The sequence below is a fragment of the Thermobia domestica genome, chromosome 8 (genome assembly GCF_964235325.1).
Source record: "Thermobia domestica chromosome 8, izTheDome1.hap1.1, whole genome shotgun sequence".
NCBI lineage: Eukaryota > Metazoa > Arthropoda > Insecta > Zygentoma > Lepismatidae > Thermobia > Thermobia domestica.
In genome coordinates, this window is record NC_137461.1 from 9088539 (window position 1) to 9101603 (window position 13065).

At 31.8% G+C, this 13065-nt stretch overlaps 1 protein-coding gene across 1 annotated transcript in view; it reads right to left on the reverse strand.

Moving 5' to 3' along the window:
* LOC145692677 (uncharacterized) overlaps positions 1–13065 on the reverse strand; it is a 1521027-nt gene that overhangs the window by 879439 nt on the left and 628523 nt on the right. Inside the window, exons 160-167 of the mRNA XM_081768059.1 lie at positions 12560–12607; positions 11783–11836; positions 10614–10658; positions 9892–9945; positions 7776–7826; positions 7241–7285; positions 6281–6334; positions 142–195 (exon numbers count right to left, since the gene is read on the reverse strand). Of these exons, the coding sequence (XP_081624185.1) occupies positions 142–195; positions 6281–6334; positions 7241–7285; positions 7776–7826; positions 9892–9945; positions 10614–10658; positions 11783–11836; positions 12560–12607 (405 nt within the window). The remainder of the gene's footprint in view (positions 1–141; positions 196–6280; positions 6335–7240; positions 7286–7775; positions 7827–9891; positions 9946–10613; positions 10659–11782; positions 11837–12559; positions 12608–13065) is intronic.

Genomic DNA, 13065 nt, shown 5'->3' on the forward strand with positions numbered 1-13065 from the left:
AAAATTAAATTCACTTCATCGTGTTATAATATTAATATCACATAAGTTTATGTATATATATTGAATTAGATTAATTCAACGTTATGCGTATATTTATTTATTTTTCTTTGCATATAATATATAACTCTTATATTCTCTTACCTGGACGTACAGGTCTTTCTTCCTCTGGACTTATAGTAGAAGGCGCTTCTTGTCCTGAAACAAAAGAGATACGAAATTAGTTATGTAGCCTGTGCACACGACATAGCAAATAATTAAACATAGAAAAAGTATTAAATTTATATATTCTTCCGTTCTCGGGATTGTTTTCAAATGAAATAATTATCTTGAACCAAATACGTAGGGTCGAAGGAACCATTAATAGGAATTGGAGATTACAAAATTGGAGGGCAGATCACTAACAATATGAAGTATGCAGATTGTTATAGCTAGAACTGAAGAAGGAGTACAGGAGATGACTCATAAAGTATTTGATAGTGGGAATCTATATGAAATGAAAATTAATATCGAAAAATCGAAAATAATGGTAGTATCCCGTGGAAACACGCCCTTACGAATAAGAGTAGAATAAATAAAACTTGAAGGGGTCGAAAATTGCAAGTATCTGGGAAGTATTTTGGCGAGAGTCGCTTACTGCAAAAAAACAGATCTAGTTATGAATTGCCATATTTAAAGAAGCATTCAACAAGAAAAGTTCGCTTTTAACTAGCAGGCTCAATATTGGACTTAAGAAGAAGTTGATCAAGTGCTATATATGAATCATTGGACTATATGGTTCAGAGACTTGGACATTACGGAAGTTAGAGAAGGAATATTTGGAGAGCTTCGAAATGTGTTGTTGGAGAAAAGTATAGAAGATACAATAGACAGAGAAAGCAACAAACGAAGAAGTTTTAAAAGAATAGGACAAAAGGAGACAGTTCTAGCCACATCCTTCATAGGAAGGAAAATTGGAGTGGACACATCTTCCGAATATATTGTCTTCCTCACACCGCCATAGAAGGAAAGATGAAAAAGAAACGTGGAACAGAAAGAAGAAGAGCACAGCTGATTGATGAGTTGAAAAATAGAAGAATATATTGGTAGTTAATAGAGGAAGCTGAAGATCGAGAATCGTGGAAGAATCATTTCCAAGCCAAAATCTAAAATCGAAAAAAAGGACCTGCCAAAATACGGAATACTTAATAATAATAATAATAATAATAATAATAATAATAATAATAATAATAATAATAATAATAATAATAATAATAATAATAATACGTAGTGACTAAAGATACACAATCAACTTCATGTACCTGAATTTAACATCAATACATAGATTGAACTTCGTATTTGATCAGACTAGATTAAGAGGATGTAGGCTTTATTAGAAAATAACATTCGTGATAAATAAGATTATGACTTACACAGTCTGAAACGAGCGAGCTATTATCGATTATGTACTTGAAAAATAGTGAAGGGCAACGTTCACATTTTTACTAATACTTAGTTACATCTCTCCGTATGTAGCATAGAAAAAGACCATCGAGGTAAATTATTTATGTGAAATACCATTCGTTTGTTCAACTTTATTTAACGTAGTAATTAAGTATTAGCACTGTAATATTTAAAAATACTGAACTAACCTGGGTATTGAGGCTGGCCAAGAACAACACTAATAGTTTGCGGTAAGGTACATAATATTAAAGAAACATAGATGTTAAGTTCATTAAAGTCATATCCTAAATTTGTCTGTTACAGTTTAAATGTTAATTTGACAGGTTATACACTGGATCAAACTCTTTTGTGCTCTGATCTTAGTAGCTATTTGCTTCAGTTAGTTAACCTCTCACTGACAAACAAAATAAAACTAGGCCAATAAAATAAACTATACTCAGTCAAAACATTTTTTAGAAACCGGTAGACGGCATAGTGTGCTAGTCTTAGAAATGAAGTTATCCTCACAAAATTGAAAAATGACCATTCACGTTTCACGCATCTCTATATAGTGCTTAGAGGTAGCCGGTCTTTTGCAAAGACTAAATCGTTTCACTGACTAATCTGGACGTATAGTATGATGCTCGAAACACTCAGATTTCAGAGAACTCTTACTAATAACTGTTAACCCTTTTAGGATTTCCACTTTTTGAGATAAATTTTTGACTTTCACATATACAGCTAGTGCTTCTTTACTCCTTATTCTAGGATCATGATTCATACCTAGTGTTTTTCAGACTAGAGTATACGTTCTACCAGTACCACTCACTTGTCCGTATTGTTAACCAGAAACGTGAAAATCGGATAAAACCGGGAGATTTTTCGAAAACTATTATTTTTCGAAATTTTTTTTCCTCTCTTTCCCGAGTCTACGTTCACGTACGCACCTTAATTTCTTTAAAGAATACTCTGTTACGTATACGTATGGAATGTATACATCTTTGATGAATGCTTTGAATACGCATAATGCGTGTGCAAAATTTCAATCTTGTATGTTGGAAACTAAGGTCGAGAGAAATTTTTGAAAGTCTGAATGTGATCCTTTTTGTGAAGAATGTACTTGAAGAATGTACTTCGTCGTTACTATTTGATTTAGTTGTGATTCGCGATTCAAACGCCGTTTTCTTCAGTATAACGAGCAGTTTTTACCGGTACCACTCATGTGTAAGGATACTCCTGAACGGGAAAATTTGAAAACAGCGGAGTTTTTTTTTTTTTTTTTTTTTTTTGAAAATCCAGCCAAAACTCTTTGCGTCTCTGGCCCGGGCCTGGGTTTACGTAGGGATCTGAATTTTTTTATAGAAGTACATAAAATGTGTGCAAAATTTCAATCTTCTATTTCAAGGCGAAGGGCGAAAAAGATATTTAAAAGTCTGAATTTAGGCCCTATATACATATAAAAATTTGCTGCGTCATTACTATTTGGCCTTGAGTCATTTTTAAAACGTCATTTTCTTCACTATAACAAGCCCTTTCCAACGTATCACTCACGTATCTGTATCACTCAGAACCGAAAAGCCGGAATAGCCGGACATATTTGTGAAAAATAATCACCTACTCGGAACACTTGCACCCCTCGAGCCCATCCCCAACTTTGCGTATTGATGTCAAAAAGTTTGAAAAACATCAAAATGTACACAATCTGTATGCAAAGTTTCAATCTGATACCTTGAAAACTATAGGCGTCATAAATTCTTGAAGTTTGCCTTAAGAAACAAAGAAAAATTCAGGGCCCTGCGCCCCAGTCCATCTGGTTCAAAAACGTACCTGGGGCGTTCTTTAGTCTATCCTTGACTTGACCAATAAACAACGGCTTAAATTCCTGATATAGAACCTAAAGAAGCGATCAAAAACTACACTTCGCTATGGTAACAAAAGTTACCAAAAATCCTAAAAGGATTAATACTAGTCTCTGGAAGAAAATGCGTTTTTCAATGACGCCATTCACATCTTTATTCGAGAAGTTAAGATTGTGTATGTGCTCTGATGTTTTCTTATTTGATTCCTGGGTCGTGTTATTAATGTTGCTTGTTTTTCACTTACTTTCTTCTTATATACTTTGTATTTTGCCACTTTATTGATTTTACGACTTGTACTTTAATTTATTATAGTTCTTATTATTTTCTAATGTCTTTATTTTTAGCATTTTGATGTAAAGAAGACTTATTTTCAGAAAGTATTGTTTCAAATTCATTAGTGTGTACATTTCTTCGGCCAATGACTGTATCATGACGTGCAGAAATAAACTCACTGCTGCCATGCACTTTAAACGTTAGTCATCCGAATATTAATTGCAATCAAAAATAGGTTTATTCAAATTATTATTAATAATATTACACGAATTACATTTATAACTTATCACACCTCCTTCAGTTATAAATGTTCTATGTTTGTCTCCAACCGATTACTAATTAAAGGACACAAAATACTTTTAAACATCAAATTTTTACACCCAGTCATTGAACCAAACCTATCTGGTAATTTCTATAAATCTAGAAACTATATTTAGCACAAATGTAAACTATATATAACTATATGCAAAAATTCGAAAATTGTAAGTATCCTTCTTAGGTATACCAGTAAGACTTTCTGGTGTTGTATCTTAATTTAAAGAAAATAAAATCATGCTAATTTCGTTTACAATCACTTTTATTCTTCACCTAATAAGAATTGCTACAATATAAAATAGATGGATTCAGCCTTATAAAATACTTTTGTACTGCGTTTACACTTTCCATATACAGTATGTAACATACCACGGATTGTTCTGAGCATCTACTGCGAGGCTAATATTTTGCATCGAACATCTTCGCTTTGTATCAGAGGTATTCTTTTTTAAAATATTAAGAATAACAACACTTGGATTCAGATCCGAAAAAATACTGCACATGTTACGTCTAATTCTATTTATTAGACCAGTAGCAAACGTGCAATTTCTATTAGATCCTGTAAAACATAAACAAAGTGTGGAGTATGACCAATATATTACTTCGGGGCGCGGTGGCTCGGTGGTAGAGCGTTCATCTCCGGTGCTCTGTGTTCCTGGTTCGATCCCACCTTGCTCCGTATGGACTATGTGGTGGACAAACACCTCTTCGTGGGTTTACTCAATGTTCTCCCTAGTGGAAAAAAAATACCGTTTGCGTGGATTTCCTCGGGGTTCTCCTGTTTCCTCCCACTTTCTTCATTCCACCATTTCATTCATTACACATCATCACCGTTTCCTTTAGCCTACTTGGCATAATCGTGGGACATAAAATTCAAAAATTTCATTTCATTTTTTTCGTTTTCTCCCCTTTTCTCCCACTTTTTTCATTCAATCATTTCATTCATTACTTATCATCACCTTCTCCTTTAGCCTAACCAGCATAACGGTTGGACGTAAAACTTAAAGATTTCATATCATTCCAAATATGTTACTTTCACTTGAAAGACATAGACAAAGAGAGACATTATAAAATACAGTAATTTAAAAAAAAGAAACAAGTTTTACATATATTATCGTAATTTGTAACATGCTGATATTCTAACGTTTGAAAGACCAAGTGTTGTAAATAAATTGCACTACATATTGTGTACATTTTCACTTAATATGAGTGATTATGTAGTACTCGTCTTTGTAATCACAATGACGAACAATTTTGCATACGAAATAATCAAAGAAAACTTTTAAATATTCGATAGGTTTGGCGTTTAAATACTTTATTATAACAGTAGCGAATAGAAAAAGAACAGAGCATAAGAGAATTTTTCTCCTTTCGAACATTTTAGGAATTATAATTATATACAATCTTATAAAAACTTATGTAATCTTAATTCTTTATATATATACATAAAGACTCTGGATCATAAGTTCTCATCTCCCCTGAGTTTTGTGAGCATATGCTGTGAGGCTAGCACAAGAAATTAGAAGATCGGCGCTAGAGGCAGTATTGTTTCATGTGTTATATCTAATGGCAGTTTGTACGATATGTGAAGAATACTGCAGATGGGCCCAGTTTTATTTATTACAATGTTAACTAAAGCCACTACTTGATATATATATTTGAAAACATAGTGTTGAAGGTGGGCTAATTCACTAGCTTTCCTCTAAAGAAATAGACACAGAGAGCCAATTTCAATGAAAATAATTTGAAAGGAAACCAAGCTTTCCGTTATTTACAAGGTATTAAAACCTACGCTCACATGGCCTAGAATAGTTTCAAAAACTGCACGCCATTTTGTTTCTTATCTTGTCTCAAAGAAGGAAAATAGTATTTTGGGTTCTACCTCTATGATTGGGACAAACACCGTGCTCGTGGGTTCTCTCGGGGTACTTCCGTTTCCTCCCACTTTCTTCATTCCACCACTTCATTCATCTCTCATCATCACCGTCTCCTTTAGCCTAACCGGCATAATCATGGGACGTAAAACTGAAAGATTTCATTTCATTTTTCTCTATAATTAGACGGACAAAGGCATTATACATTTTACAATAAGATAATTTTCACGTTTAAATGCTTTGACATAATTGCAAGAAATTAAAAAAAGAACAGAATATATAACGCTTTTCTTTCCTTACAATTTTTGTCACTGCAATGGATTATTTATTACATATTGTTCTTTTATTTGCCTATTTTAAGAATGGCATTTTAAGATGCTATTTTAAATAGCATCTTAAGTAACTCAGAGATCCTGATCCAATTGTCTTAAAGTTTTATGTTTTAAACAGATGTGTCTGTGACAAACGCCAGTTAAATTCTCGTTGGGTGTCCAAAAATTTTCACCCAGACGAAGGTTTATACTTTTCATATTACATTACCTGGACGTTCAGTTTTCTCTTCCTCTGGAACTATGGGAGAAGGTCCTTCTTGCCCTGAACAGAAAGAAAATGCATTTATTCGTTTTGACTTTATATACGTCAATGAAAACAAGTAAGCAAGGAATCTAAGATTTAATTTATATCTTCTTTATCTCTTTATATTGCTTTCATTCGGTATAACTAATGTGAAGTGTTTTAAAAAATAACGGACAGATATCAACGTCAAGTACTTACGTTAATAGAATGAACAGTTTCATATAAGTTCCTGATGGAAGCAATAGGAGGATTTCAGCCTTTATCAGGTATCTACTTTCACAATTTATAAAATCCGGTAACGCAGATCCTTCAGATATTTATTTTGATCATTGATTTAGATTTCCATCCGGAGGGAACTAAGTTACAAATAAGTTACAAATAACATATTTAAAATGTTGTTTCTTCTTTTGAATAACGTTCATTTGCTTATTTTGACTTCGAAATTCAGATGAATTTAGAGTTCCTTCGTGGCTACGTTGTTAGCGTATCCAACTTTGGCGTGGGAGTCCCGGGTTCGATTCCCAGCGAAAGCTTATGTATTTCAGATTCCAGATTAATCTGTAAGTCCTGTCTTGTGTAGACTCGCTGCTGAAAGGAAAGTTAAACTCAAAATGAACTTAATTCAAATGAATTTCTTACTAGTAATATTATAGATACTAAATTTAATGTTAAAAGTTGCCAAGTTCAATTCTCACAATGATTCATACGGTAATTAAATTAAAAGAAAAATTTAATTCATGTTAATTTTGTTTCATCTCAGTTTATAATATTGGTATCAAGTAAGTTTGTATTATGTAAATTAGATTAGTCCTATTTTATGTTTATATATATATATATATATATATATATATATATATATATATATATATATATATATATATATATATATATATAATTTTGTGTATAATTTTTAAATTACGTTACCCGGTCTTTCTTCCACTGGGGTTATAATAGAAGGTACTTCTTCTGCTGAAACAAAGACAAATGAAAAGTTACGTTGTGTTTGCAAACGACAAAGAATATACTTAAACAGTGAAAACAAAATTATCTATATGACTTTTTGAACTTTCAGAATTTTTTGAAATAATATACTTATTTACATAATGATTAGAAATTAACAATTAATGTAATGTACGAGTACTTAGCATTAGTACATAGATTGGACATAGTCTTTGATTGGGCGAGATTGGGACTTTTTAGTCTCTGTTTCGAAATAACATTTATGATACCTAATTTTACAATTTCACACAGTTTGAAGCGAGAGCTTTGATCAATTGTATTCTTAAAAGGTGATGAGTGGAAACTTTCACATATTTAGTTGGATCTTACCACACCTTGCGTGGAAAAAGGAACAGACATAATATATATTACATGAAATAACATTTGTTTGTTCAGATTTATTTAACAGGTTACAGTAAATAATCATTTCCATTGTCATATATAAGGTTACTAAACTAACCTGGGTATTGAGGCTGCCCAAGCACACCACCAATAGTTTCTGGTAAGATACCTAATGTATAAAAAAATATGAATGTTAATTATTTTTTAAAAGTTGTACATATATGTAATATTAAGTATAACATTTTTTATGTAAAGTTTACAGATTTTGCAACGGATCACTCTTTTCTGTGTTCTGATCTTAGCAGATATTAACTGTAATCGATGAGCTCTTACTGGCAAGCAAACATAATCCATGTCAATGAAAACAAACTATACTCAGTTACAATTCTTCCGGCAATTGGCAGACGGCATCGCGTATTAATCACAGAAATGAAGTTATCCTGACAAAATTGTATATTTACCATTCAAAGTTCACACTTCCCTATATAATCAACGAATATAACCGTCCAGTTTGCGAATATTATATCATCTCACTGAGTACTCTTCAGATTCTTGTAAAATGCTCAGAGTAATCAGTTCTCAGGAAACGCTTACTAATGTCTCTTAATATTATTATCTGAATGGAAATGTTGTCCCTAGTAGCCGTACAAAGCTCGGAAGGCTTTCTCAATTTCATTCGTCGAACATGGACAGTGAATGGCATTTGATCTTTCATGATTTGATTTTCTGGTTAGGTGTTATCATTATTGCTCCTTTGTAAAATATTCTTACACATTTCGCTATTTTATTCATTTTGCGATTTCTACTTTAATTTTGTAAATTGTTCTCTCTGTTTCTTTTGGAATTTTGACGTAAACTAAGTGCACTTTTAAAAGTTTTATTACTTCGAGGAAAGGACCGTATTATGGCGGCGATACATAAACTCGCTACTGACGAGCAATTAAATTTGAATCATTCAGATACTAATTGTACTGTAAATTATGTTTCTATAAAATATCAGAAATACTATGATGCAAATATATATTTACATTGTCTCTAACCTCCACTAGTGATGCCATCTATCAATGTCCAATGTCTTTTCTCAAACCGTTTACAACATAGACGGTTGTAAAATCCTTTTAAAATCTATTTTGTGCACTTAGTCAGTGAACCAAACGTACATAATACTTCCTATAAATATGTAAACTTGATATTTGGCACAAACCTAAGATAACAAACATATGGTAAAAATACGAAAGTTGTAAATTTTCTCCTTACGTACACCGTTATAGTTTCTGTCACGGTGCCTAAATTTACAGAAAATAAATAATGCTTAGAACTTTTACAATCATCTTTAATCTATACCTAATGCGAATACTCAGGTACTAGGCCTGAATATATAAATTAGATGAACTAGGCTTTGTGAAAAAGCTCCTACATTCTCTTTACCCTTTATATATTTACTGCGAATTATAAACCTTCATCATCGCGAATTGTTTTGAGCATCTACTGTATAGTCTAATATTTTGTACCTAAACCTCCCCACAGCGTTTGAGATCATCTTGTTTAAAATGTTAAATTTAAGGCAATTTGATTGAAATCTAAAAGTACTGTAGATGCTAAGTCTAAATATATCACAATCGTGAAAAACTATACAAAATTTCGGAAGTGATTGAAATATACAAGCTTCGCATGAGAAACATGGACAAAGAGAGCCATATGCAGTAGAAATCATTTAAAAGAAAACGAAGTCTTCCATATTCTGTCATTATTTTATAACTTGTTGACTTGATAATATTTGAAAGCCGAAATTTACAGGATCACGCTTTTCTTTGTTCAATTTTCACATAGGAGTAATTACGAAGTGTTTGTCTTTGCAATCACACTGCAATAGAAGGACTTAACTATTATAATTACTTTTAAAATAAATTGATGTTAAAATAATTTATCATAATAGCGAGAAATTTAAAAAAAATAAATATATGGCTTTTCTTCCTTTCGAATTTATACCTTGTGCTATCTATTACATATTGTCCTCTTTTATATACATTATGATAATTATAACTACATGTATCATATGAAGTAACTCACAGAATTCGATCCAAATACTTTAAAAAGTTACGTTTTAAACAGTAGTGCCTTTGAGAAACACCAGTAAAACTATTGTGTGAGAATAATAGATCAAGCTGATTTACATCCAAGATGATCGAAAATTTTCACCGTAGAGAAGGTTTATACCCTTTACATTACATTACCTGGTCGTTCTGTGCTCTGTTCCTCTGGAACTATGGGAGAAGGTGTTTCTTGTCCTGAAGAGATAGAGAGTGTGTTTATTAAAATTGCTACTATATATGCCAGCAAAAACAAGTAAACAAGGTTTATAACTTTCATTTACATGGTACTAATTTGAGGTAATTCATGTGAAATATCCCATAAGGAATAAGGGGAAAAACAAACTCCAAGCATTTAACATTAATACACTGAAAAGTTTTGTATGGATTTTTATCGGAGCAGAAAGACCATTTCAACTTTATTTGGAAACAAACCTTCAGGTAACTAAGATCACAGTTTACAAAACTTAAAATAAAACTCTTGTGACCATTGCTACGTTCTCAATGGAGAGCGTTCATATATTTATAATCATAAATGATGTAAAGCTCCATCCAGAGGGGACTAACTTGCAAATCATAACCTTGAAAGTTATTTTTTGTGTTCAGTAGCGTACATTTGCTTATCTTGACTTTCAAATTCAAATGAATTTATTACATGCAATACTTAAAGGTACTATATTCAATTTTCAGTCTAATCAAGTTCAATACTAGCAGATATTTGTATGGTAATTAAAGTTAAATAAAGTAAATTTACGTTACCTTTGCTTGTCATCACTTTGTAATATTGACATCATGTTAGTTTGTAAATTTAAATTAGATTAATTCGACCTTATTTATTAATTTTATGTATATTTTTGTTACTTTACCTGGAATTGCAGGCCTTTCTTCCTCGGGAGTTATAACAGGTCCTTCTTGTATTCAAAGAAAAACAAACAAAATTAGTTATATAGCCTCAGCACACGAGTTAGCAAATAATTAAACAGAAAAAGGAATATTAAATTTATATTTTCTAAAATTTTCAGGATCGTTTTGAAATGAGATACTTATATTGAACAATATACGTAATTACTAGAGATATAGAATCAAAAAACTTCATGTACTAAACGTCAACACATTGATTAAACTTCGTCGCTTGGGACGCTTTACGCTTTATTGGAAAGTAACATTTCTTGTAATTAGGAATGTGAGTTGCAAAGTCTGAAAGGTGCATGTTATAATGGTTTATGTTCTTGAGAAATGATAATCAGATACATTCACACGTTTAGTACTAAAACTTAGTTAAATATTTATGTATGTAGCTTGCTCTCTTAGCAGTTATTTACTCTAATTGATGAGATCCCACTGACAAACAAAATAAAACCAGGTCAATGAAAATAAACTATTGATTTGATTTTAGGATCAGGCTTTCGAAAACATAAAGACAGAGTTGACGGTTGAGTCAATATACTAGTTTCGCATCAAAGACATAGACACAGAGAGTCAATGCAAAGAAAAGAATTTTAAAGAAAACGTTTTTACATATTCTGTCGTTGCTTATGTCTTATTGGCACTTAAAGGTTGAAAGGCCAAAAACACAATACCATCAATTGCACGCCATTTTGTGTTTAATTGTCAGTCAGTTTGAATGATAATGTAGTGCTTGTCGTAGTAATCGCAATGAGGAATGACGGGACTGACGAGGCAGGTATTAACCCTTTTAAAGTAGGGTAAAAATTGATGTTAAAATACATTCAGATAACAGCAGGGAGTAAAAAAGAACAAAATATGTAAGACTTCCCTTCCATCCCAATTTATGTCATTGCAATGGATTTACTCGTTGTTCCCTTCTGTTTCCATTATGATAATTATAACTACAAATGTCATATCAAGTATCTCACAGATGGCGATTGACCTGCCTTATAATTGCATGCTTTAAACAGTAGTGTCTATGACAACCGTTAGTAATATTATCGTGCTAAAATGATAGATCTGAACTGATTGTGATCCAAAATGAGACAAAATTTTCACCGTGAAGAAGTGTTTTTTATCACATTACCTGGTCGTTCTGTCCTCTGTTCCTCTGGAACTATGGGAGAAGGTGTTTCTTGTTCTGAAGAGAAAGAAAATGTATTTATTAAAGTTGCTCCTACGTAGCCAGTGAAAACAAGTAAGCAAGGAATGTAAGATTTAATTTATATATTTCTAATTTCTTTATTTTCCTTACGTATTCCTTTGCTTTGATGTGAGATAATGTCAGTCATTTCACAAGGAATAACGAACAAAAATAAACGTGAAGCACTTATCGTTAATAGATTGAACAGTTTTATAAACGTTCGTGATTGGACTAGTTAGATGATTCAGCTTTGATTAGCAAAAAACTGTATGCAACAAAGTTTGCTGTTTTTAAGTTTGAAGTGAGACTTTTATGATTATTTAGAAGTCTTCAATGGAGAACGTTCACATATTTATTATTATTATTGGTTAAAATCTGCATCCGGAGGAGACTATCTTGCAAATGACATTATTAAAATAGTTATTCTTGTTTTAAATAGCATTCATTTGCATACCTTGACTTTAAAACAAAATTTCATTTATTCCTTAAAATTTTACAAGATACTAAGATTAATATTGAGGTTGGTCAAGTTCAATACTGCCAGTTATTATTATGGCAATTAAATTAAAGGAAATTAAATTCATCTTACTTTACACGTCATCGTTTTATAATATTAATAACATGTAAGTTTAGTTTTTTATAAAATTAGACTAAGTCAACTTTATGTTTTATTTATTTATTTATTTTTGCTCATAATGCATAATTTTAATGTTATCTTACCTGGACTTACAGGTCTTTCTTCCTCTGGAGTTATAATAGAAGGTCCTTCTTGTCGTGAAACAAAAATGTACGAAATTAGTTATGTAGCCTGTGTATACAACATAGCAAATAATAAAACATAGAAAAAGTATTAAATTTATATCTTCTTCAGTTTTCGGGGTCGTTTCGGTATAATGTAATTACCGTGTGTGACGACATCGATTGTCAAAAATATGGTAATGAGATTTTGTGTGATTTATGTATACAACATAAGTTAACTTATCATTATTTATTTATTACGAAGTAGATGGTGCCATCTTCTATTTATGGGGACATGACCTTACTCTCCCTTTGACCCTTTCCATCCTACCTTTCTGGTTTCTAACAGGTGTGTAATGAATTGAGAAAATATATTCGAAGATCTGGTACCAGCTAGTAATGTAAAATGACGTGGCCCTCGTGGTCTAAAATCCAGATTGTGATTGGTTGGTTTCGAACCCGAAATGGAAGCTATGGATCAACTGACG